Source organism: Phalacrocorax carbo, chromosome 23, assembly GCF_963921805.1.
Source record: "Phalacrocorax carbo chromosome 23, bPhaCar2.1, whole genome shotgun sequence".
NCBI lineage: Eukaryota > Metazoa > Chordata > Aves > Suliformes > Phalacrocoracidae > Phalacrocorax > Phalacrocorax carbo.
In genome coordinates this window covers 4,557,501-4,584,047 of record NC_087535.1, presented here as the reverse complement: position 1 = coordinate 4,584,047, position 26,547 = coordinate 4,557,501, and the positions used below count along the sequence as shown (strand labels likewise).

The window sequence follows — 26,547 nt, the reverse complement described above, 5'->3', positions numbered from 1 at the left end:
ATTCCATCCTGGGAATGGTGTGAGGGGACCCATGTCTCTCCCCCAGCCATGCCCGAACACAAACCCCGCAGAGGGACAGCTTCTGTGGGGCACAAAGGCTTCAGGGGCACGAGGTCACAGCTGCGGCTCACATCAACATGGATGAGATTTTCCCCAAGAAAGGGATGCTTTGCCAGTGGTCTGGGCTGCTGGAAGAGCCCTGTCCTCCCTGCACAAAGACTTGCCCCACGTAGGGTCAAGGTGGCCATGGGGGAAGCCAGCCAGCCCCATCCCAGCTAAGCACAGCCCATGGTGGGGTGCCAGAGGGCACCACGATGCCCTGCCAGGGCCGCCGGCCGCGGGACTGTTGCACCCTCTCCCAGGACAACGAGGCGAGAGTCCCGCCGGAGCAGCAAAGAGCACAGACTAATGAGAAGAAGGAAGGAAGGAAGGAAGGAGGAATGCTTGGTAGTTAGTGTGGTGCTGGTTCAAAGGATGGAGAGGCTGGTTACCTTTGTTGCGATTTTCAGGGGCTCCGGTTTTTTTACCTGTTCAAAGAGAGAAAGGGTGGAGGGCTGAGCACATGGACCCATGTTCAACATCCAGCTGATGGGACAGCCTGAGGTCGGCCCTGTTCCAAGGGGCCACGCACCACTCCAGCAGCATCCGTGCGCAGGGCTCAGCACCCTGCGGTCACCCCCTGGACACTATGCGTGCCCTGGTCCACAGCTCGCAGTGCTGGGGAGGCTCTGGAGCTCCCCGATTCCCCCAGGCACTGTGTCCCCAAGGCTTCACGCTTCCCCACCTGCAAAGCACCCACTACAACACCTGTCAGTGCTTCAAAGGGTGCCAGTGGTGTCTCAGACCCTTGGGGAGAAGAAACCCTAAGCAGAGCTCAACCTCTGTGCAGCACACGCTGAGCACCGGTGCTCCCTGCCTCCTGCTGCCGTTGGGCACAAGCAGATCCACCCAGGAGGCACAGACTCGTCCCCTTCCATGGGCAGGACCATCCCCACAGTGGGGGGCTCTGCCCCCCATGTCTGTGTTGGGCAAGGTCCACATGCAGGGCTCCTCAACTTGCCTCCACAACATGGGGAGCACAGGGCTGCTGCAACCTAAACAAGCCTTGTGCAATAAGGGGGTTATATACCTTCCTCGCAAAACCACAGAGGGGCATAAGCCAGTGAAGCCCCCTGCCCCACTTTGCACCCAAATCAAGGACTGCAAGGCACAGGGCCGGGTTTACCGTGGGGCTGAGTGCAGTTTGGGGACTGGGAAGACACCGAGCACCATGCCTGGGCACCTGGCAAGCTGCTGCTCAGCTCCAACAGCAGCGCAGTTCCCACATCTCACCCTGTACTCCCACCTCCAAGCTGGCAGCTAAACCCCAAGAGCTCCACAGCCACCAAACCCCAGCGATGCGAGCCAGCCGCCCACCGCGGGCGAGCGGAGCTGGAGAAACCCAATGCACATGCGGCCCAGCGCCGAAACGGCTGCCAGAAGAGGCCCAGCAAGCCTTTCCCCACATGGCATCGCCTCCCGGGAAGGGCTCCCCAGCACAAGGGATGCCTGCGCAGCCCGCAATGCCAGCTGGCAGCTCCCTCCTGCCAGCTCCTTGCACCTCGCTGCTGCTCCCAGTGAGCCCAGACCTGCTGAACAGGGGTGGAAGGACACAGGGGAGAGCAGGAGCTTCCTAAGCCTGGCTTGCACCGATACTGGCTTTAAAGCTGTTATCGGAGCTGGCACAGGCAGGGGAATAAGCAGCAAGATGTGAGAGCCGAGGTAGGAAAGCATTCGAGTCTCATAACGATCAGGAACACCTCAGCCCGCCTGGCTGCTCTCCTACCCTCCACCCCCCAGCACGCAATCTCTCCTCTCCCTCTTGCCATCCTCTGCGCCTCGCCTCCTTCCCCAGGGAGCTCAGGGGACGCCAGCAGAGATCTTCAGCAAAGTCCTCAGGGTGCTGGGTGGGCTCCTAACATCCTGCGACAACCAGGACTCACCTTCCCACCACGGGGCAGGCAATGAGCACCACGGCACCGCAGGGCATCACTATCAGCCACTTTTCCCTCTGAGCCTCGACCCCCCTACCCTGTAACTCCAGGCTGCAGCCGGCTGGAGAAGAGAGAGTTGGAGCCGTGTCCGAAAGAGCTAGTGAGCGGAGGTCTGGGTGCAGGGGGGGCTTTCCTCAGGCAGCACGATCCCCACGCTGCAGGCGAAGGGGCAGCAGGGAGGGATCCCCCACTGCCGCCTCGAGATCTCACCGTACCTGCCTGGGTCACAGGCACTAACGCACAACCGCATCCCACGGATGTGGGGGTAGCTTGCTGCACGCTGTGGATGCTTCCCAGGAAAGGGAGAAAGGCAAAAGGAGGGAAAAAACAGTTTCAGTGCATCTCCTTACCTTTCTTCACCTTCTTTTCCTCATCTCCTTCTCCCGCACCCAAGAGAGTGAAGATGATTCCTGTCTGGGAGTTGATACCCACAGCAGTCACCACCATCCTGCCGGAGCCCTCCATCACGTGGGTACCTGGCACAGCGGGAAGGCCATGGTGAGACAGGACACTGGTGTGCCATTCCCATCTCCTCCTCAGCACTGGGACACAGGGCTCAGGAGCAGTCACCGCTCCATCGCGGCACAAACCCAGCCCGGCAAGAGCCAACCGGGATCCTCACCTGACAGCAGCATGGGGTCTTTATCCAGTGATTTCTTGACTTGGTCCGACTCCCCAGTCAGTGAGCTCTCATCTATTTTTAGGTCATTGCCCTGGATCAGGATCCCGTCTGCTGGCAAGAGATCACCTAGGAGAGGAGAAAGAGGGAGTCAGCCCCGGCCCAGCCAGCCACAGCTCAGCCCTGCCTGAGCTGTCCCAGGAGGAGGCTTCATGTGTCACCAAAAGGACTCAAAATCCAGTCTCAGACCAAATCTAGAGGTAGGAGAAGCAACAGATGGGTATTACAAGATGATATCCAGTAGCTCCCAAATCTTCGCTGGTGTACAAAAGCATTTGTTCTGAGGACGTTTGCTCAATCACACAGTACTTCCCCAATCTGGTTTTACTGAATCAGCACCACATCCTTCCCAATGCCTCCTGATACATCCAAACCGTTACACGATCCCATCATCCACGTGTTCAGGAAGGAAAAAACCCTATGTGAAAACAAACACCTTGTCGGACCCACGAGTTGCATGGGATGAGCATACCCCCGGTAAACAAGGAGCAGGACCTAGTTTAGCCCAAGGGCTACATCTTGCTAAGATGATGTTCCTCCTTGCTAAGGAGGTGTTCACCAACAGGGACATGGTTGTGAAAATGAATAATTTTTGAGACCAGCAGGTCGCTAAAGCACCCCAAACCTGTGCACAGAGCCTGGCTTAGCTCTGCCAGCCCAGCTCTAGCCTAGCAAGCAGCAAAGTCAGTGGAGCATCTCCCATTGCTCCTGTCCATGGCACGCTGCAAAATGGAGTAACTGAGGGAGCCACACTTCCCCCCAAGGCAAAAGGACTGGCAAAGCAGAGAGGAGGAACCGCCAAGGCTCGAGGTGGAGGGACAGACCCCACCCATCGCTGCCTCCACTCACCATACTTGATCTGTGCGATGTCTCCCACCACGATCTCGGCCACCGGGATCTGAATCACCTGCCCCTTGCGGATGACCGTGAACTTCTGCTCCTGCTCAATGCGGCTCTGGAGGCCTCGGAATTGCTTCTCCTTGCTCCAGTCATTGAAGGCGGTCACCAGCACCACGATGATCACCGAAAACAAGATAGCCGCCCCCTCGATCCAGCCGGCCTGTGACTCGCCCTCGTCTTCCACGCCGCCCGTCGACTGGCCACACACTGCAGTCGGAGGGAAAAACTCATTTGCACCAGACACTCGCCTTCCCCCGAGTAACACATACAGAGCAGAGCCTGGAAGACAGTTACTCCTCCCTCCTCTTCCCTGAGCTGGTCCAAGGGCTTCCCCTGCTCTCAGGAGAAGGTTTACATCCCTGGAGGCATTTGGGGTTTTGGGTTTTTCTGTTTTGTTTGGTTGGTTTTCTTTTTTTTCCCCTCCTCTTTTTTTTTACTTTTCTTTTTTGGCAGAGTTTGGGCTGAGAGCGCTGGGACAACTGGCTTCTATTTCCAGTTGCAGCACCCAGCCCTCCCTCTGCTGCATGACCCTTGAGTGAGTCACCATCTCCCTGCATCTCTGGATCCCTGCCCCTGCTCGACTCCTCCAATGATACAGAGATCCAAGGCCAGGGAGGAGAAACTCGCCCAACACTCTTGCTCAGCCACATGTGGCGTGTCACAGCTGGGAGAAGCAGTCCCTGGGCAGGGGGAGGTACTGGGGACAGGCAGCCTTGTCCCTCCATGCCCAAACCAAAGAGAGAAGCCCCACGGGACTTGGGAAGCCACAAGACTAGATGGACCCCTTGGTCTCTACTTGAGGAGCATCTTTTGGGGGAGCAGCAAGAAGCAGCTCTGAGCCATGTTGTGGTGACAACTGTGCCCAGGCACGTCCATCAGTGCAGGGCCCTGGACATGGACAGGGCCATGCCAAAGACCCCAAGGATAGGCAGAAGCCACCACCTAAAAGGTGAGCAGAAGTAGCTCCCTGCTCCATCTCCACCAGGGTGGAGGGATCCACAGGGTGACCTTCCAGAGACAGCATCTGTCCCAAAGCCCTGTTCCCACACAGCTGGGCACGGTGCTTCATGCGGGACCCCACTGAGCACCCCACTACGCCACAGGGACCCCAGGGACTCACGCTCATTGTCACCACCCGGAGGGTGGTAGAAGGACAGGCCCAGAGAGATTATGGCTGCGATTTCCAAGATGATCAGTGTGACGTCCTGGAGCGCCTCCCACACTAACTGCAGGAACGTCTTGGCCTTTTTGGGAGGAATGAAGTTCTGACCGAAGACCTGCCGCCTCTTCTCTAGGTCAGTCGGGTTCCCAGACAGGCCTGGAGAGGGGAGAGATGGAGATGAGCACAAACCCCACTGCTGACCCCCACCTGCACCAGTCGGACCCCCATAAGGAGCAGCTCCATGCCTGCACAGGGAGCTCGAGGTGCAGGCAGGGGGAAGCCAAGGCAGGGCTTTGCTCCCATCACCCATGGAACAGGGGACATCCAACCAGTGGGACAGGACGCTACCGGAGCTACCGGCAGGAAAGTGTGCAGGGGCCGGGGCAAGCACGCCGAGCCGCCTCTCCCCGGTGCTGCAGCCTCGCAAAGCACCCGAGTGCCAGTTAATGCCAGTTGGCACTGGCCGGCTTGTTTACATGCTGCATCAAATTAGCCGTAAATCTGGCACCGCGAGCAGCGCTTGGAGCTGTCAGAGCCACCTGATCCCTCTCTCCTGCCAGCGCAGAGGAGCAGCCGCCGGCGCGGAGAGCAACTCGGCGCAGCGGGAGCGTCTCCGAGCTCAGCCGAGCCCCACAGATGCGTCAGGACCACAGAGGCTGGGGCGCTGTGGCCAGGCTGGCTCCCATGGGGAGCTGGTGGAGGAGACACAGGGCTGCTCCTGCTGCTGAAAACCGGGTGGTGGGAGCGAGGAAAGGTGTATTAAAGCCATTAAAAAGCTGATGGGGTCCAAGGTGAGAGGAGCCCCCCCGCCCAGCACCACCTTAACCGAGCCCCACGCTGAGCCCCCTGCTCTCCACCTTAAGATGGCCCATGGGGCTGTTGCCAGCTCCCGAGATGCACCGGGCAGGCGGCTGTAACCCCCAGCCCTGGACACCTCCCAGTGCCTGGAGCAGCCTGGCAGCGATGGCCTCCCAGGGGGGACCAAGTCCTCCCACTCAGGGGACACCTCCCCACCAGCTCCCCTGCATCCCAGCAGGGAAGAAGCAGCAGGATGAATCCCATTCCCCCCGCCATGCATCCCTCTTTCTGCTGCGACTACGCCCTGCGGCTGCCGGGAGGGGATGCTCTGGCAGAGCGGCCCGGGCATCCCCACCCAGCTGTGACGGGGCAGCAGGATCCTGGGATCTCCCAGCCCAACGGCCTCCCCAAGCCCAACCCATGCGGGAATGCTTCCCGCCCAACGTCTCTGACAGGACGGATGGAAAATATGGCTAAGTGCCGTGGCTTGACTCATGCCAGGGCCGGGGAGGCCCGGCGTGCGCCGTGGGCAGGTGTGCCGAGCACACACGTGCTCCCGCACGAGGATGTAGGATGCTGCCATGGGGCAGGGGAGGTTGCACACGTGGCTCCTCCAAAGCTCACATCCCACCCGTGGGCATGCCCCTAGAGCTGCCCTGGGGCAACTGGGGAGGTAGGGGCGGGGGGGGACGCGACTTTCAATTCGTCTGTGCTGACACAGGGAGAGTTGCAAGGAGCAGAAGCTGTGAGCACATACTCCAGGCACGCACTGCGGGTCTGGGCTGCCAGCAAATCCCTCCTGGCCAGGGCCACTGCAGGGCCTTGTGGGGGGGAACTGATTAGTGAGGGAGTGGATTAGAAATTCTGGATGGAGGCCACAAGTGACAGCAGGAGAACAAAACCCCTGCACAGTCACTGGTCCCTGAGTAGAGGGGAGGCACTGCACCCCAGGAAAGCTGCTCCTGGGTAGCAAAGCCTTAATGCAAGGAACCCCTGGAGCAGTCTCCTCACCCCGGCTCAGGAAGGAGGCGGCAACCCTGGGAGCAGCTACCGCCAGTGGGTGAGTCAGGACAGTGTTTGCTGACACTCGTCACCCAGGGGAGACCGGGAAGGGAGACGCTCTAATTGGTGACTCACCAAAGCCGCCTGTGCTTTGCCACCACCGCCCTGCTCCCCTTCCCGCCCTGTCCGACCCCGCTCAGGGATGGGGCTGATGGAGGAGGTGGAAAGCCAGCACCCAGCGGTGAGCCACCCCATCACCAAGCCCCTTTAGGAGGAGCCCTAAGGGGCTGGGGTCCGCCAACACCTTTTAGGCCAAAAGCCAGAGCAGCAGGTCCCAGCAGACCCCCGCACCAATGCTGGTGAGGCGCTCCCTGAACAAACCCCAGTGCAGAGAGGTCCCACCCTACGAGGACAAACCACCCAAGGGACCCCTCAGGGTGAAGGGCAGCTGAAGGGGGACGGTGGCCAGTGTCTGCCCCATGGGGACAGCGCCAGGCTCAACCAAGGACAGCCAACGCTGCAGCATGGAATAAGGAGCAGCAGCACTGAGGGACAGGAGCCGCGTGACCGCGATGGGATCAAACCACTCCAGACACTGCCCACGACGGGCTGCAGTATTTTACATCAGGGCGGGAGGTCTGGAGGGCTCCCCGGGCAGGCCCTGCCTGCCAGCAGCCTCCTCCTGTAACACCCAGGAAGGACACATGGCCACATGCTCCCTGCGACAGGGCAAGAGCTGTGCCCCATTCCAGCAGGATAACGAGCAGAGGGATAATGAGCATGGGGCCGCCTATTGCAACACGGAGCGGGGACATGCACCCAGTGCCTGCACATGTACCAGTGCCCCATCTCGTGGCCATGGGTCCAGCAAAGCTCCTGAGATTTGGCTGGGCAGTGCCAGCTCAGGAGGGGTCTGCAGGCAGAGGGGTCTTGGGGTCAAGTCTGAGTCAGACCCAGCTCTCCGCAAAGGACTTCCCAGAGGAGAAAAAGGCCAACACCACATGTGCCAAGACATAACTGGCATCCCTCAGATTGTATATCTTTCACTAAACCCCAGTTGGGGCATCCCACCTGCAAACACAACCTGAGCTCACCTGCACTGCGCTGCCTGGGGCAAGCAGCTGCCTGAGGACCCACTCCCTGTTTCCCAGGCTTTGCCCATGGATGTGTCAAGGCAGGGGACACACTCTGGGCTTGCAGCTTCCCATCCTGCTGGGGTTTCCCTCGTTGTGGCACCATGGTGGTGTCACGCCGTGTATTGGGGTCTCCCGTAGGTGCCTGTGAAGAGGCAGCCCTGGCACAGCAGGAGGCAAATGCCCCACTCTGATGGGATCACACAAAGGTGCCACAGGCTGCCTTGAGCTTTCACTTTTCTTAAAAACCCCAATTTGTAGGAAATAACCTTTCTTTGCTCTCTGTGCTCAACAAGACAGTTTGGGATATGCAAAGCAGCTCACCTCCAGAGCAAAAGGGTGAGACAGGCGGAGGGCACAGCATACAGCGATGCCAACGAGTGCCTGGCAGAAGCGCTCAGTATCGAATGGCAGCCCTTCGCCTCACCCTCAGCGAGGCCAAGGCAGAGCCTTTCGGGTTCACTTCCCCCTTCCCTCCCACCCCCAAAGGAGCACACTCCCAGTTTGGCCAGCCCAAGCACATTGTTTTGCGACCTGGACTTGGTATTTCCACCGGGACTCCCCCCCTCCTCTAATGACATCCCGATATTGTCTCCCCTTCCGGGTCCAACTCACAGCTGGGAAACGTGCTAATCCCCAGCTTATGGCACTAATAATAACCCACAAGTTTTCAGAGCCAAGGTGCAGCCACGTCCCCCATCCCACAGAGCCATCACAGGTCGCATCCTGCTGGTGCTCTTCCCAGCCCCAAGTAATCCCTCGATGCTCTAAGCAGGGGGTCTCTCCTCCCTGTACCGCTTTGAATGCCAAGGAAGGGGTGCATCATCGTGCAAAGCCACCTGCAGCCACGCCACGCTGGGAGCCGCAGCACCTACCCCTTGAAAGGCCAGCCCAGACCACGGGGAGGAGAGGTGACATCCTTCCACCAGAGCCTCCCAGAAGTGGCCTGGCACCCACAGGCAAGCATCACTGCTACCGCTCAAACCTGTGATGCTCAGAAGTACCCAAGCAGGTTTTACACTCCCACAGACACTCAGGAAGCCCTACAGATCTGGGGGGAGCCCACATGCACCTCGCCATCCTCAGCAGCTATCCCCTTTGGGGACGCGTTGCCTGCCCCTTGGGTTGAGATGCTCACACCCTGCAAACGAGCCCCACGCAGCCCCGCCACCTCCCTGGGCACGCTCCAACCTTTACACTCTCCTTCACCCGCACCCCACGCAGCCCTGCCGTTAGCGCTGTAAATTATTAAACAGGGGAAAGGCTGACATCGACCTGTGGGGCAGCAGCTGGGCTGCAGAGAGGAGCCCCCACACGCCCCTCTTACACCCCATCAGCTCCTCACCCCTGCCCGCATCCCGCCTCCGCTCTATCCTCCCAGGGGACATGGGGCTCCGGGCCACGCCTCGGGGGGAACCCCAGGGAAGACGCTTCTTTTTCTTCTTCCTCCTTCTCTACCTTAAATTATAATTTTATTAAGATGCAGGGAGCCATCTCTGCCAAGGCTTGCAGTGGGTGGTTGGTGCAATGGGACCACGCTTTGAGCTCAGCCACAAGACAGTTATTGGAGCCACCACCCTCCAGCCACCAGCTTGAGCCTTGCACGGCTCCAGCCGGAACCGAGCAGGTGGTCCCACCTTGCAGACCGCAGGACGGCCGCTTACCTTCAACTGGCGACGTCTTCAACCTTTTGCAGACATTCTGCACGCCGCCGTAGGAGTCACTGAGCCGGGCGACCGCCTCAGCACTCCTCAGCTCCATGAGGTTCCTGAGCTCCACCATGGAGCAACCAAAGTCCCCCTCATGGTTGCCTTCAGCAACCGAGTTCCCGGGGTGGTGGTCGGCCACGTTGTTCGTCATCTTGCCGGCGCGGCGGTGGCGACGCCGGCTCGCGGCTCCTGCAGTGCCCTCCCTCGAGGGTCCGGCGAGGGGATGCTCAGTGCGACCCCTTCCCTGGGGGCTGCCCGGGTGAAGAGGGTGCCTCTAACCAAGCCCAACTTCTCCGGATAAAGGTGTAAACAGGATGTGCATGTTACCGCGGAGGCGACCTTAGCAACGACCAGCGTGCATCTCCCGCAGAAGGAGGAGGGCTCCCTGGATACCACAGCAACTGGAGCTGCAACAACAAGATGGGAAACAAAAATACCGGCATTAGGAGGTCTGCTAATAAATGCTTGCACCCCACAGCATGGGTGAGTGGGAGCAATGGCACCTGAGGGTGGGCACCCAGGAGAAATAACATGGTTTGGAGGTGCCAGTTCACCCGTCCCTGGGGTCAGCATGATTTGACCAAAAAACCTGGATGAGCAGAAGCTGACCTTGCAGGGAGCTCAGATAGGCTCGGCACGGACTGGGGCATTTCACAGGCACTCGGCCACGACGCAGGGAAAACCGGCGGCAGCAGCTCCGGCAGCGCGCGGGGCCGGGCAGGAAGGGCGCCCAGGTGGTTCTTCACTCAACCCCCAGCTGCCCGGCCCAGAAAAACACTCCCATTCAGTTTGGTTTAAAAATACATCTCGGCAGTGGAAAACAGCTGCTTCCTCCGCAGGCTGCTGTCCCAGGGCGGGAGCACCGGCTTACTGCACTGCCAACAGGTAAGCATCGCATCCCACCAAGCTAGCCGGCACTGATGGAAAGGGGCTCGCAGGACCCAGTGGGCTTTTAATCAGCAGAAAGATTTGGCAGGAACCAGAGAAGCTACTAAAACCTGCATGTTTCTCTAAAATAAAGAGGCTTTTGCATTAATGACCCTTTTCGGGCTGTCTCAGGAAGCCCTCTGTATTCTGCTTGCAAGCTCTCACGCCGTCCCCTCGAAGGACGAGCGGGCTCAGCCTCAGCTCTCAAAGCCCCAAACCACTGCCAGGCAGGTTACACCCCAGCCCTGACAGCGAGAGCAGGTGAGCCCCAAAACCGCTTCAACCAGCAAGACCCAAGCGCTGTGGCCAGGCAGAGACCACAAGCATCCCACAGCTCCCCCCTTCCCCAAGAGTTTGGGGTCTGGGGTCCCCCCTGGCATCCCTGGCAGAGAGGACAGGCATGAGAGACAGGCAGGGACATGGAAGGAGCAGGCGGAGCAGCATGGGCCAGAGGGGGAAAGGGCTTCCTCTCACCCAAGGCACCCTCCGGCTCTTCTCCCAAGCTCAGATGCCAGCAGCGATGCTCCCAGACACCCCTCCAGCACTACAGAGGCAAAGAGTCTGCAACAGAGGCTCTTTATGGAGAGAAAATAAAGTCTTTCCTAGAGCAATATAAATAAATAACAGAAGGGGAATGGCCCCTAAGGCAGCATCAGCACTGAGACAGAGGTGGCAGAACAACTGGCTGGAGAAGCCAAGCAGCCAGATGAGAATGGGAAGAAGGAGGGAAAATGCCCGTTGCTGCTTCCCAGGAGCACATGCAATGCACCAGCCCTTGCAAACCCAATAGACGGGCACCAGACCATCATTGGGCCATCCCCGCAGCAAATGACCCTGATTCCAGCCCTGGTCACACCAGCTTTGCAACCCCTGGGACAGCAAGACCCCGAAAAACCAACCCCTCCCTGCACACCCAACCCAGGACCTGGCCCCTGTGAGCAGCTCCCCTCCCTGCCAGCAACGCTCAGGGCGGCTGCTGGCGTTATCGGGCGGCAACAGGCACCAACCAGACCTCAGGGACACCAGCGATGCCACCGCCATGGGAGGGTCCTCTCCATCAGCTGCAGGCGGCAAAGGGATGGGGAGCACAGGGATGTGCTCCCCCACAGCACTGCTGCTCCTCAGGCACCCAAACTTGCACCCTCAGGGCAGAGCGTTGCTGCTGCCCCATAAAGCAGAGATCACCAGCACCAGCTGGGGCACCAGTATCCTTGCCCATGCCCAGCCCGGTCACCCTGTGGCTCCCCAGGGAGCCGAGCTCATCTATCATTTAAAGGCATGAAAACTGCTGGCAGCAGGAGGTAGGAGATGGCGGGTCCAATTAAGCAAACTCCTGCTGATAAAGAGGAAAAAAAAAAGATAATTCCCCCCACCTCAACACACTAATTTTTTACTCTTTCATAGCAACGAACATCTTTGAGGAGAGCTCAGAGGTTAAGAGACAGACAGTTAATTAATACTGTAATGGCCTAGTCCATAATTACCCCTGAAGGAGCCCACAGTGCACTGATTACCACCCGCCCGTGCTCAGCCACGAGGCTCTGCCAGTCAAGAAAGGAGGGACCGTGGCAGTGGAAGGCTCCTGCTATCTGCTTTGAGCATCCTTCCTCCAGCCCGTTTGGGGTGAGAGCATCAGCCAGGTCAGAGACCCATTCCTGGCCCGTCTCTGCCCCATTCTGCCGGCACAGGACAGGCTGCTGCGCTCCCTGGCCAGGCTGGGAAGGATCTGTCCCAGGCAAGCCGAGGGCTGCACTCAGGCTTCCCTAACAGCTAACGCTCTAACGAGCTCCTAATGACTCCAGCAGCATTCAGCAGGCTGTCCCTAACTCTAACAATTCATTTCCAGAGCCCCCAGGCATTGGAGAGAAAGAAGTGCTCCCCGAGGGTCCCCTTGGTACACAAGGCAAGAAATCACAGCTCAAGTGGGAGAGCCCGAGCAGGAGCCCGAGTGCCCTGCCCGGGAACCGGCTGCACGGGACCCCCTGAGCACTGGCGGTGCGGCATCGCCTCCCAAATGGCATCCCCGAGCAGGACAAGGGCAGCTGCAGGCATAAAGGAGTTTGGGGGTGGCAGTGGCGAAGGACACGGACCCTCTCGACCCATGGGCCGGGGTGAGAGCTGGGGGGAATGAGCGTGCATGCTCTGGGAAGGAGGGAGCGGCTGGCGAGGAGCAGCAAAGCCAATGCGGTGCTGCAGACAAACCTGCCCAGAATAATAAACGGCTGCATTACACCTCCGTCCTGGCTGGGGAGAGCGGCCGCAGGCCAGCACTGGGCCGGAGAAGCCCTCTGCGTGTGCCTGCTCCGGGCAGCAGAGCGGCTGCTGGCATAAGGAAAGGGACCCACTGGCTTTTAAACATGGGGGAGAGGAAAGTGGGCTGCTCAGAGAGGGACGAGAAAAAAAAAAATCAGCTGGAAGTGTCACACATGACACCTTCAGCCAAGCCACGAGTGGTCTCGGTGTGACGCCAGTGGCACAGCCCACGGCAGCAGCAGCCCAGCATAAGCCAGCCCGTGGCTGCTGCCTGAGCAGCTATTGCTGGGCCACCGGGCAAGAGCATGAGTCCTCCATGCTCAGCCCAGCACTCTTGGACCGGACCCCAGCAGGCAGACATGAGCATCACCCCGTAGATGACCAGAGACTGAGCAAGCCCCGACCAAGCTCGGGTGGGTTTTTTTTAACATGTGAAGGGGAAATCTGCCCCCAGCTCAGCTCTCCCCACATCTCGCTCCAGCTGGACATCACCCACCATCCAGGGCAGAAAGCACCATGGCCAAGGAAAAGCAACACCAGCCACCGCCTCCCCTGCCCAGAGCCACACACCCTGCCGAGCTGGCAGGGTAGCTCAGCCAGGCAGGATCAGGCGATTGAGCAAACCTCAGGCCGTTGTGATCAAAGTTTATCACCTCCCCCAAGCACCTGCCCAGCTGCATCGGCACAGAGGCTGCCCGCAGCCCAGCAGCACCCGCTGAGGTTTGCCTCCTCTCCTGCTTCAGGGATGGGGTGCTCAAAACACTCGGCTGCTGTAGGTTGCCATGGCAAACTCAAACAGCATCCCTAACAGCTTTACATTATGTTGCCAAGTGGGGAGAAAAACCCCCAAACCCCAGAATTACCCTTCCTGGCCTGGGTTTAAGCTTTTTCTTTTTGGAAATTAAAAGTTGAGCTCCATCCCCAGTGGAGAGGCTGTGCTGAGCCCTGGAACACAGCCACATGGACAGACCAATTCTCCAGACAGGCACACTGGCTCCAAAAGCAGCCAGTTAAGGCAGAAGAACGGGCCTGAAACACCTTTTATTGCCTGCTCGCTGGGAAGTGCCCCAGGAGAGACGGCGCAGCTCTCCCAGCTCTCCTTCCCACTGCACGGACCCCACCATCGCCCAGCACCCGCCATCGGCTGCTGGGAGCTGTGGTCCACGTGGATGCTCTAATGGGAGAGAGAGCTGAAAAGCCACCAGAGCGGCTGCATCTACCAAGAAAAATCACTAACAGAGATGTGTTAAGCGCTGCCACTGGTGGAGGGTGTTTCGGGTGGGGAAGGGACCCCGCCGGGCAGCCGCTGCAGCCCCTTGGAGCAGGGAAGGCCAAGCATGCAGGGAGACACCAGGGAGCACGCGGGGCTCCCTGGAGCAGGGGGTCTGTACCGGGACCATCGAACAACAGACCCTGCCTGGTTTTGACAGAGACGAGAGCCTTGGGCAGATGCTGCCCTTGGCAGGCACTGGGGGGGGACGGGGGGTGTGCAACTCCCAGCTTGGCGCCTGCCGGGGCTGAGCCAGGTCCGTCTCCCATGGCAGAGGCAGGACCGAAGAAAAGTGATGCCCAGGGTGACACAGAGCACGAAGCCATCCCCAGGCCATGATGACACCGACACTTTGGTGGATTTTGAGCAGGAACAGAGCCCCCGCCCACCTCCCACCCTGCGCTGCAGCGGAGCCCCCCCCCACCCTTTGTAGGGGGGGGGCTGTAGCACACCCCCCACGCCTGGGATCGGGGCCCCTCCCCTGCACACTCACCAAATCGCAATGTGCAGACGGCAGTGCTCGATTCCTTGTTACAGCAACACCCATGGCAAGCTTTCCCCGCTGGCCAGCCGCACGCTTAACCCCTCCAGTGCCGGGCAGCCGGGGCGCCCCAGGGAGGACACCCCGTGAGCTACGGGGTGCTATCACTTCCTCGGGAGAGAGATGGGTGGAAAGAGCTGAGTCGATGACTCAGGGCGGCAAACCGCACGCTCCGGAGGGCCAGGGCTGGTTCCTGAGGTGCAGCCCGCAGCACGTTGGCGCACCCCGGGGAGGATTTTGACCCTCAGGAGCAAGTGCTTCCCCCAGCGCCTGCTCGCAGCCGAGAAGGGAGGAGGGGCAGGATCGCAGCCGTTAAAGCAAGCGGCAAAGGTCACAGCATGGGGACCCACACCCTCCACCCCAGCGCCGCAAAGAGGGGCCATGCCCCAAGCAGGGGAGGGTGCAAGAGGCAAGGAGGAACAAGACCAGCCCAAAACACCCCAGACTTGTGCTCCACTCACAGCACCCTGTGCCAGCACCCATGCAGCGAGGGAGCAGGATCTGTCCCCTCTTCCCCCAGTAACTCTGGCATCCACCTCTCCTTGCTCCTTCCCCTGGGCGCCAGACACCAGACATCGTTCCCCGGTGGGGATCCCCTGGGCAGGCACCCACGGTGCCCGTGGGACGTTACCTCCTCGCCAGCACCTCCTCCCACCGCTGCATCCGCTTCCTTCCTTCGTGGAGCACGCTGCCTCAGGGCGGGCTGTGCGGCACCCCAGGGGAGGGGACGGTGGCATTTCCCTCCCCACTGGGGCCACCCCAGCGCCCGCCAGTGGGAAAACCCCAGCGACACCCATCCCACAGCTGCTGCACCCCAGGGTGCTGCACGTGGGGAAGGGTAAATGCAAAAGCCGAAGTCCTGGGATGGGGAAGACCCCAATGACTGCAAGATCCTCTCATTTCCCTTGAAATTCAGTGGGGGAAGAAGCTCCCAGCCTTCATCTTGCAAGAGTGGGGGGACTAAATGAGCCCCCTCCGGGCACTGCAGCTGGAAGAGGAGCCAGCAAAACACTCAGGAAGTGCTTGGGCCTCACACAGCCCTGGCAGACCTTGGCAGCAGCAACACCATGCCAGGGGAAACCGAGTCACCGTCCAGAAGCGACTTAGCCCAGAGCACAGGGCCGATGCTGCAGCCCAGGAACCAGCGTTTTCACTACACAAACTCCAACTCCAGCGGGAATTCGCTGCGGGGTCAGGAGGAGCTCAGGGCTTCTGCTACACTAACCCACCAGCAGACCCCACGGCAGCACCCCAGGGAAAGGCAGCAGCATCTCCTCCCGCATCCCCACGGGGAGAACCGCCAGCCCCGCAGGCGCAGCGGCAGCTCCGCAACGCAGCAAGTTAAAATTCCCAAACTCCCACGCGGTACCAACTCCTACGCACCTCACCGTGTCTGCGAGCTGGGACACCGGAGGTGACGCGAGGGTGGGGACACACACACACAAAAAGCACCCGGTTACCGTAGGCAACGTGTAACGCTGTCACACACGGTCGCTGGCTCTGAGTGACACGCGTTGTCAAAGGCACAGGAAGGAGCTGCTGGCCCTGAGATGTCACCGCCACCAGCCCCAGCTCCCCGCCCTCCCCTGCCGCTGGAGCATGAATTGCACCAGCCTACGGATGGCAGAGCCCGTAGTATTTCTCCCACACACCTCCACCGAGGCACATGCTTCCCCGCTGACGGGAGCGGGACGAGCGCTCGCTCGGGTGCCAAGAGCGCAGGTAGCGTGCACGGCGTGCTCTGCGTGCGCAGCGACCACCAGCACGCGCGCCGAGGGCTGCCGCACGCAAGGGCACAAGTCAGTGCTCATGTCCCCAAACGGGCCGTCACCCCCCGGCCAGGTTTGCACACTTGGCCCCGCGCAGGGTGCACAACGCACAAACACCGGAGCGACCGGGGATGGGGAAGAAACAAGAGCATCATCCCGCCCCGAGCAGCATCGCACCATTCTCCTCCTCTTCCGCCTCCCACCGGGCTGTGGGGACCAAAAGGAAGGATGGCGGCTCCGAGACATGCACCAGGGACCAAGGCTACAGAGAAAGCACAAATGAAAGGCAAAGCAGAAACAACCTCCTCCAAAAGTGCATCTCCCTTTGCAGGCCACTCTGCAGGGAATGTGAGCAGCTGCCATCAGCCCACTAATTACAGCTGCCATGGCTCCATTTTTGCTAGTATTTTGCCTCCTGTTAACGAAGGTAGGAACACTGTTGGGTTTTTTTGCATGCCCAAGGCAGCAATTAGTTCTTGCAAAAGGCAGGGAAGAGGCTGGAGGCAGGAGAGCACCGGGTGCGCTGCGGAGGCGTGGAACGAGCACGGATGCAGCCATCCATGACGCGGCTCCCCAAAACCTGTTGCACCGAGCCCGCTGCCAGCCCAGGGCCCAGGGCAGCCCGTGGCTCCCGCTGCCCAAGCCCTGGCATGACGCATCCCTGTGCAAAAGCCACCGGTGCAGCCATCAGAGCCAGAGCCTCCAGCGCAGCCGCCTCCTCCACGCTGGGGGCTCAGGAATCTGCCCGCGCCCCTGGGCTTCCCCACGCCACAGGGTGCAGCAGCCCAGGAATTTCAGGGGGGGTGGGGGAAAAAAAAAAACCACCAGAGAAAGGAGGGAGCCTCCAGGCGAACTGTCAAGGGGAATGTTTCCATCTAAGGCCTTGGTATTTCTCTCCTGGCGCCTGCACTAAATCACCCCAGCTCCTCTCATTATTCTTTTGTGCTTTACAAGGTAGTGCAGCCGGTGGAGGAATGCAGAAGTATGCAGAAGGCAAACCCCAGCCTCTTCTGTACCAGCAAATACCTGCAGCCCTCGAGCCTCCAGCAGGGCACAGCATCCCCTCCTGCCACCCCTCTGCCAGCACCGGGCACCTCACCAAGGCAGAGGCAGCGGGTGCGTTGCAGAGCCCCAGAGCACCCAGTGCTGCCAGACCAGGGGGCTGCGCTGGACCCCGGCACGAGGCTTCATCCACCCCTTCTCCCTCCCGGCACAGGGAAACAGGTTCCTCATGGAGCACAGAAGGCACCCGCCGCCGCGCGATAAGGCATCAGTAACATGTATTGGGCAACTCTTTACTCCAGCTCTTTTTTTTTTTCCCCTCCTTCCAGCTGAATCTGTCTTGCAATGCCCTGATGGGGAGGGGTCCGGGGCAGACGGCTCCTACCAGGTTGGCCCCCCATGCACCCCACAGCTTCCCCACTCACAGGGGTTGCCCTCTCACCTGCACTTCAGCCCCACTGCAGACCTGGTCCTGGGCTTGGCTTAGTGCTGTTTTACAGCAAACAAGTCCAAAGCGACTTGGGCAAGGTTTGGGATTCGGCTGACTTGAAACAGCACTTGATGATAGGAATAAGGCAGCAAACGACGCCTGGGGATCCGTGGTGGCTTCATCTCTCAAACCCCTCTTGCAGCACCACAGCCCTGCCTGGGCTGCTCCCGGGATGGACATCGAGATACGGTTGCATCCCAGCCCTGCGCTCAGACCGACCTGGATCCTGCCGGTTCACGGCACACCTGGATGCCTGTCAGTCTCGGTGCCCCGCTGCAGGAGGGAGATGACGCCCGACCATCCCGTCAGGACTGGTGGGCAGCCAGGGGTCCCACCCCTAGGCAGATGCTCTGTCCCTGCACAGCTTCACCCAGCTCCTGCATGGCACAGTGATGCTGGGAGGCTGGGGCTCTCCCAGCCGGCCCCAGCGGAGCAGAAGTGCTAATGCACGGGGTATGGCTGGGAGCAGCCGTCCGCCCCGGCCAGGCGGCTGGAGGAGAGGGCACGGGCCAGGAGGACGGGATTAAAACCAAGGACTTGTGCAGAAAGCAAGACGGGGGGAGCCAAGAGCCCTGCGCTGAGGGATGGGTGCTCTCTGCTCCAGCGACCTCACAAGCTGTTCCCGGGGCAGAGGCGCAGCCAGAGGACGCCGACGCTTTGGCAGGGGCTCAGGCAGAGCTGAGCCCGACCCAGCTCACCCACAGGCCTTGCTGCCAGCCCAGCACCGTGCCACTCAGGGGAGCAAGGGGAGAGGCGGGGATGCTCCAGGAGGCTCACCCATCCCCACTGCTCCAGCACCTGCGGATGCCCGTTGGATGAGGCAGCCCATGAACAATGTGTGCAGGTGATCTCCAGCGGGTAGAGGACCTGGGTCCCCACGTACCCCTCCACCTTACACAGATGGGGAAGCTGAGGCAACACCACACCTGAGCATAGCATCAGCCATCTCCCAGCCCCTGAGCAGGGAAGAGATCCCAGCAGGCCTGACTCCCACCTTTCTACATCCTATTCAGGAAGCGAAGGAACAGCTTAGCTTAAAATAAAGTAAAAACCAGCAGGAAAGAACCAACCTACAGAGCACGAGGGAGTCTCACAAGCAGAGTAACATCCAGAGAACAAGAGCACTATCGGCTAGGACGCATGGGTACAGCCATGATATTTTTAGCAGTATTACACAGGGACAGGGGATTCCTACCCTGAAAATCCCCGGGGGCTTAAAATAGGTCCCGTCACTTCCTCCCAGCAGCTGCTGGGAGAAGCATCTGCTTCTGGAAGCTGGGAGGAGAGGTTGAACCCTCAAGTCTCAGGGTACCACAGGGCACCCCAAGACCCATGGAGGCATCTGGGTGAGCGCAGCACTAACCTTCTCCACCAGAGCACTGTGATGAGCTGCTTCCTCCTGCCCTATCCGGAGAAGAGAAAAAGCCCATGCAAAAAAACCCAAAATAGCAGTAACAAAAAAATACCCCTCTCGTTCACAGCAAGGGAAACTAAGGCAGGGGAAACAGAGCTTGACTGACACCACAGGGAAAGCTGGTGGCTTGCTGGGTTGCATGGCCCTCCCAGTGAGCAGGGAATGCCCCAAAGCGGGGATGCACTGGAGGGGAACCCCAGCAGGACCAGCTGTCCCTCAGCAGCCGCCGGGAGTGGGCTGGGACAGCCGGAGGGGTGATCCAACGCTCAGATCCTGACCGCAAGGCTGGCAGCAGCCCTAGGGACACAGCAAAGGGCTGGGGAGAGGAGCACCCCTCCTAATGCCCTCTCCATGAGGGCAAGGGGGATGGGATAGGTGCCCCTGGATCCAGGCATCCAGCACCCACAGCTCCCAACTGTTTCGGCTCCAAGGGCTCCTGCGCAGTCCAGCTCCAGATCACATCCCAGACAGCCGGCGTGCCGGGCACCAGCTAACTTCTCCAATCCTAGCTACAAGGTATCCCTCATGCCAGACCATACCAGCGGTAAATCCATATTTTTCCGTTTAAAAGTCCAAGCAGAGAAGGGATTTTTTTCAGGCAAAGGGGAAGAGTAAGCAGCCAGGGGGGTGCCTGTGAGCCCCCTCCTCGCCCCAAAGGGTTAAAAAAATAAAGCCGGCAAAAGTGTGTCTGCGATAGGAAAAACACACGCGCTCCCAGGGAGAGCGCGCCGGCTGCTCGCCGTTTCGCTTCCCGACATGCCCTGCTCCTGGGAAAGTGTAGGCTGTTTTCCATATATAACTGCAAACTGTTCCATGCAGTAAGAAGTCTAATTAAAGGGAGGGAGGGAGAGCGGGAGAGACACAGAAGACCGAAAGGCAATATTTATACGAGGGAAGAAAGCCTGCATCCCGGGCACCAAATTAGACCCTTGCAAGAGCAAAGCCCGTGATATCATCGGGAGATCAAATCTGGGCAAAGCAGCAGCTTTGCCGAAGAGGCAAATCAGAGCCTGGAAAATATGTACCAATAAATAAGAGGAGAGAGCCAGATGGGCCAGGAGAGCCCGGGGAGGGGCTGGGGAAGGAAAAGCTAATTGAGCCAGTTGCTGGGATAAGGCAGAATGCCCCAGGAGGGTGCACATACACCCCTGGCCCCCCGCAAGGCTCCCAGGGTCCCCCTCCCCATTCCCCACCGCCCTGTGCGTCCTGCAGCTGGAGAACCAGTTATTTAAGTAAACAGCAGGAATTGGTTTGAAAAAATAAATATTGAAGTAAAGCTGCGCACGCAGGAACGGGGCTGAGGGATGTGAAATGCCAGGGAGGAGAGCAGCACGCTGGCATGGGGCAGGAGCCAGCTGCCGTGGCGGGTGGGGAGAGGCTGCAGGCAAGGGGACACCCATCTCAGACACCCACCCCACACAAGGGGCGACCCACAGAGCACCCAGCCCTCACCCCACTTAGACACGCCAGCCCTGGCTCTCACACACGCACGTGGCTGCATCCCACCGCCCCGATTCTTGGGGGGCACCCCCTTTCCGCAGCATCCCCAGCCCGGCCAGGGCAGGAGGGGCGCAGGGGGAAGCATGTGGGGCTGGACAGCCAAAACATGCACCCGATCTGCTCTTCAAAGCCTCTTTGTTAGAGCCACACATCCCACAAGCGCCAGCCACAGCCCCAAGGTAATCCACAACCAGCTAACGCATTCCCAGCATTATTAGGTCCTTGGCCTATACTAGGTGTCAACAGTGTTTAAAACTGTTAACATGCTTTAATTAAGTGCCGATGCATTTAAAAGTCACCCTACCTAGGCTGAGCCCTCGCAGAGAGGCTGGCCTAACCCCCAGCCGGGGGGTTTGCTGCATCGCTCGGTGCTGGCAGCGGCACCATCACTGACATTCTCACAGGTGTTGCATACTCTGCTCCCAGTGGCAGCTGGGGACCGTCCCCTCTGCACCCCAAAACCAGAGCAGACCTGCTGCTATGCCACTGCCACCCCGACCTGGCGGCAGAGCCCCGGCACGCTGGGCACCGCCATTCCCAGCGCCCGTCCTCACCTCCGTGCTCCCCACGCATGCACACACCCTTGCGCCCCGGGCGCCCAGCACCGTCCTGACCTGCCATCCTGTTTATGCAGCGTCTCAAACCCCACGCGCTCCCTCCCCCTGCGCTTCGGGCAACGCCCCAGAGGCTTCCAGCTGCACCAGTAACTCAGAGAAACTGGGATATCCCTTTCCTCAAGTGCCAGCGTGAAGCTGCTGGCAAGGCTCCCACTTCCTGCATCCCTCCAGGTGGGATGATGCCTTCCAGCCCCGCTGGCACTGACCCACACCCCATGCTTTGCCACTGCACACGTCCTTCATGCCCATAAATTGCACCCAATAGAGCTGGGGTAGGGCAGTCTGCAGGTCACCCCCGCAAAAGAAAACCCTGCCGTTAAACCTGCAACAACGTCAAGAGTCCCACGCTTCGGCTGAGCTCTACTTCAAGCAGAGACACTCGCTGCAGAGCCGAGACAAGATGCAACAGGGATAAGGACATTCTGCTGCATGGGGAGGCTTACACTGCCTGGCATCCCCACCCCAGCGAGCGATGCCCCCCGCTAGCGCAGGGCCAGCCCCAAAGCCCTGCAGCCTCTGCCCAGCCTCCAAGCAAGAGGAACAAACCAGCCCCGCGTGGCACAGCCGAGCCCTGGGGTCAGCTGAGGTGACTGCCGGACACCAGCCACTTGGTACTGGCTGGACCTGGAGGCGCAGGAGCTGTGGGAGACTTTATAACAGTCCCTGCCTATCACTGGCATTTATACAGGTGGGTATCTAAGCACCAGCGCTAATCTGGGGGATAATAGCAGCTTTAGCAGCGATAGGGCAGAGATTACTGCCGCAATCTGGGTGTTAGGGGCGGTTTGTTGGCAGCATGCAGCGCAGCAGGCGGGAGACAGAGCAAGGCGATCCACAGGGAATAAAGCGAGCGGCTGGTGTTGCAGCCTGGCTCCCAGCAGCTCCCCAGTGACACCAGAGCCCAGTGCCGGACTGACACCGGGGTACGGGCAGCAGACGTGCTGGCCTGTGCCTGGGGGATGTGCTGCCTGCGATGAGCCTGCTCACGACACAGCCAGAAAAAATGCAAAACCCACCCGGCGTCTGGTATTTTGCATGGCCAGATTCCCCCTCCTCCTCCTGCCCCAGGCACCCTACCCAGGATTGCTTGGCGTGCTGTAATCCCCTCCACTCCCAAAGCTCTGGCTCCACTTCTTTGCCCCCACATTTTCCCAGCTGCCCCATGCACACGGGGGCAGATGCCCATAGTAGTGGGGTCCTTTGTCATCCTCTCCATCAACCTTCTGCACCATCCTCTGACCCCAGGCAGGGTCAGGGCTAGTGGTTTTGCTCTCTGCACAACAGGGATAGTGGAAATGCAAAAAACAAGTCTCTGCCAGAGGAACCTGCTTGGCTCGGGGTCCCCCAGCACCACCTGGGCTTGTTCTGCCCGGGAAGCACCCTGCTCCTACACAGCCCTGACGGGAGGCAGCCAGCCCAGGGTGAGGAGGCTGAGATTCGGGGAAGCCCCTCCCCTCTCTACCTGCCTTTCTGGGTCCCTCCTTGGTGATGCTCTGCCCAAACAGATCACCTTGAGCAGGGATGGAGCACGGCGAGGTCTCAGGGTGTGAAAAACAGTGAGGCCAGTCTCTGCAGGCAGCTGCATCCAGGGGAGCAGGAGGAGGAAGGGAGGATCCCTCATTGTTCTTTCCAAAGGGAAAAGAGACAGTCCCCTGAATGGAAGTGCCAGGCAGGGCAGCAAACAACCCCAGCCTCCTCGCTCCAGGCTGCATCTGCCCACAGACAGCAGAGGACACCTGCAAGCAGCACAAGTCCCCCTAACCGTGCTGCAGAAGCACAATCTGCAACATCTTGCAAGGATTTGATGCATTTCACGTTCAATTGCAGGAGCAAGAGGATCCCCCGGCTGCTGCCCTGCAGAGAAACACCCAGACGCTGCAGGAAAGGGAAGGAGGAAGAAGGGCTGCACCGGGTAAAGGCAGTGCCGGATGCCCAAACTGGTGCCCAGCGAGGTGGGACCCGGCGCCCAGAAGACAAGCGTGTTTGCAGATGGCAGGCACGGATAGGGTGGTGGAAAGAGTGGGAAAACAACGCCAAGAAGGGAAGCAACAAATGGAAAGAGATAAAAGGCAGCAGGTCAGGAGTTAACACAACAGAATTTAGCAGCGGACGCGGAGCTGGAGCATGTTGCGGACAGATTTTGGCTCATCAGGGCTTGGGCCATGGCTGCACCCAGCCCTCGAGCACATGCTGGGTACATGGGCCGTCACCTCTCCATCACCCCTGGACAAGTCTCCCCCAAAACAGGCACCTACAGAGCAACACCTCAGCACCCCGGCCCATGGCTCCAGCCTCCTCCCCCAGCAGGCAAAGCAGCCGTCTCCTCCAGGAGCTGCATTCGGAACCCAGCACACGCCGAGTAATTCAAGCTGCCCTGGGAAGAGCACCCCCATGGACTTAATACGCCACAGAGCAGACGGGCGTTTGCAAGGCTGGCTCCTGGGAGCGCGGCGTATCGCTGGGGAGGCCGAAGCAGGTAGCAAGATGAGGTTATACTGATGGTTTTTTCCACACATGGAGGTGAGCGGGTCTTGGCTGCTTGCTTTCTCCTTCCCCCAGGAGATCTCCTGCTCACTCGGGAAACACCCCCAGGTGCCCTGCAGCTCTCTGGGGAGGAAACGATGCCCAAGCACAGTCAGCTGTTTCAGTCCTTCCCTTCATTTTCAGGCAGTCCATTTGGGGTCAGATTTAAGAGCAATTCGTCACTTGGGAAATAACACCACTTCAGGCCTCCTCCCTCAAACAAACCTCAAAAGACATCATTTAGCCAAGCTTAATTTGGACAACTAAAAATAGCCAGCACTAGTCACACTGGAAAATGCAGGCTGCAGAGCTTCATACTTTCGTAGCTCAAGCCGGGACACAGGAGTTTCTGACTATGGGAAGGGTCCCCCTGCCTCTGCAGATACGTCCCCGAGTGATGAGCACAGCCCAGCTCCCACAGAGGAACAGGGTGGGCACAGCAGCACCCACCGGGGACCCATCCCTGGGGCCAGCAGCACCCTGCACAGCTGCTGCGATGAAAGTTTTGGGTCCCCACACTTTCCCAAGCAGGATGCGGTGACTCACAGCCACGTCTGCACCAGGACACCCAGGAAAGATCAGCCGTGCTTGCAGCTTCTCTGCAGCCAAGACAAGTTTCTGGTCCCGACTCCCTGCGGCTGATTCACCCCCACTTCGCCCAGCATCCCCAGGCAAACAGAGTCAGGTCTCTGCTAGCTCTGCCCGCACACAGGATAAGTCCCCTGCACTGAGTAATGCGTAGAGGTGGGTTGTTATTACAGCTTTCCTCCTGTTCTGTAGCAGCGGGGCTGTCACAGGCAATGCGACCCTTGCGAGGTACAATTCATCCCAGCAGCAGCTCAGGCTGCTCCATCACCAGCCCAGCATCACCAAGCCACAAATCCAGCCTGCCCTCGTTTCCCTGCAATCCCCCTCCTTGCAACAACCTCCCTGCTCCAAAGGCAGGAATAATATTTAACTCAGGTTCACACTGGAGCACAAGCTCCCTCCCAGCCTGGGTCACCCCCAGGCTGTCTCCATCACAGAGGTCATGCCAGATCCGTGCTCCCGGCACAGCCACGTGCCCACGGGAGAGCCCAACACCAGCAGAAAGCCCCCCTGGAGCAGGCGGCGCTGGGCTGGGAACCCCAGGGAAGCTCGGCACGGTGCGCTGCTGCCTGCCAGCTGCAGCGATATGTCACGGCACGGTTTTGTATGCAGCCAGCACCGAGGCGGCTCTCCCGGCGCACGGGACCGGCAGGCTGTACAGGTGCCGCACCGATCCGGGAGCCTCACACAGCAACTGAGACACCCTGCCCTGAATTTCACGGCCAGGAGGTCATGCCTGTTGTCCTCCCCTGGGGTACAGCCTGGCTTGGACTGCAGAGCCAACAGAAGGGAGATGAGATGGGAAGATGCTCGAGGACCAAGTCATCTTCGCGCTCATCCTCACATCCCTTGGCTGCCTGCAGCAGCGACAGAGGGCAAGATGGCATGGGCAAGAGAGTGGATTTTCCACCACCAGTTAAAAAGTATCCCTGCAGCCCAAGTTCTGCCTGGAGCAGCCAACTGCTCCAACAACCTGGGGTCACTTTTAAGTAGCTGGTGAGAAGGTGGGAAGAGAGATGAAGAGCCAGAGCACAGCGATGCTGTGGCACTAAGCCTCTAGGAGGGCTGAACCAGAGACAGACAAAGCATCAGCATTTCCAAGCAGGAACAAAGGGCGAGAAGAAAAAAGCCAAGGGCATGCCACGGGGCTGGCTGGGGTGATCGGCACCTCCTGGGCAAGCGAGGGGTGGAAAAGGGACAGTAAAGCTCTAGCTGCTGCAGCAGGGTCCTTAATTAGCATCTTGGGAAACCGGGTTGAAAATCAGACACCTTCTGCCCGAAATCTGAGCCCAGACCTGAAAATCTGATCACTGGATCCAATGCTCAAAGAGCAAAGGTCACACCGGGTCCCAGGCAGGCCCTCTAACCACAGTGCAGGGCTGAGCTCCCCCATGGTCCCCTGCGGTCCACTCCAGCCCAGCTTTGCCCCCTGCCACCCCCGGCCCCCCCAGTGGGAGCAGAGGCAGCACCACAAGGGCCAGCAGCTTATTTTTAGCTTTAGGAAGGCAGGAGCCCTCGAGCAGCCCTCCCGGCTCTCGCCCTTGGCACAGGGCACACTGCTTTTACTGCTGCCACTGCTGAAGCGAGTGCCTCGGGCCTCAGCCTGGCCCACCACCCCCCAGGCTCTGCAGTGCTGGATTCAGCTCCTGGCTGGCATCACTGACCAGCCCAAATCCCTCCCCTGGACGAATCCTTCCTCTGCCCAGGGAGGAGGAGGAAGATGCTGGGATCAGCCCAGGAGCTGGCAGCTGCCACAGCCGCACGGCAGACAGACTCAGCTTATTTACAGCCCCTTATCGGACCGCGGCGAGTGAGGCAGGGCTGACCTTTCTGTGCCTGAGACAAAGAGGAGATGTCAGCAGCCACAGTGGTGGAAGAGTCGCAGGATCGGCGGTGCAGAGCCCCCCCGCTGCCAGCCGGGACGGAGCAGGAGGACAGACCCACGCAGGAGCGGGAAGCCAGCTGGGGCCACGGGAAGCGAAGCGTGCTGGGATCCCAGCCTGGGAAAAGGAGGGATCGGATTCCTCCCTCCCCGTCCCCGCTGGACAAACTCTTCCGGGTAGGGACTCCTACGCGCTGCACTCTGCCCAGGCACACCAGCAGCTCGCTGCTCTCCGCAGACCCCAACTGCTTTAGCAGGGGGAAAATACAGGGATAACGTATTAAAAAAACAAAAGGGGTGGATGGAGACTTGCCCCAGCACCCCGGCGACTGCAGCAGCGCTCAGCTCCTTTGGC

General features: G+C 59.8%; 1 protein-coding gene across 7 annotated transcripts in view; it reads right to left on the bottom strand.

Moving 5' to 3' along the window:
- The window catches only part of ATP2B4 (ATPase plasma membrane Ca2+ transporting 4), an 87,034-nt gene that overhangs the window by 20,245 nt on the left and 40,242 nt on the right, over nucleotides 1-26,547 (bottom strand). For 4 of the 7 annotated variants that reach the window (XM_064472208.1, XM_064472206.1, XM_064472213.1 and 1 more), the window contains 6 exons: nucleotides 9,372-9,823; nucleotides 4,733-4,930; nucleotides 3,562-3,819; nucleotides 2,656-2,781; nucleotides 2,384-2,509; nucleotides 492-527 (listed from right to left, as the gene is read on the bottom strand). In XM_064472208.1, coding sequence (XP_064328278.1) covers nucleotides 492-527; nucleotides 2,384-2,509; nucleotides 2,656-2,781; nucleotides 3,562-3,819; nucleotides 4,733-4,930; nucleotides 9,372-9,567 — 940 coding nt within the window. In that variant the 5' untranslated portion in view covers nucleotides 9,568-9,823. Of the gene's footprint in view, nucleotides 1-491; nucleotides 528-2,383; nucleotides 2,510-2,655; nucleotides 2,782-3,561; nucleotides 3,820-4,732; nucleotides 4,931-9,371; nucleotides 9,824-14,359; nucleotides 14,660-15,038; nucleotides 15,120-26,136; nucleotides 26,289-26,547 lie in introns of those variants that run through there. The other 3 variants (XM_064472211.1, XM_064472210.1, XM_064472207.1) reach the window with 3 other exon arrangements.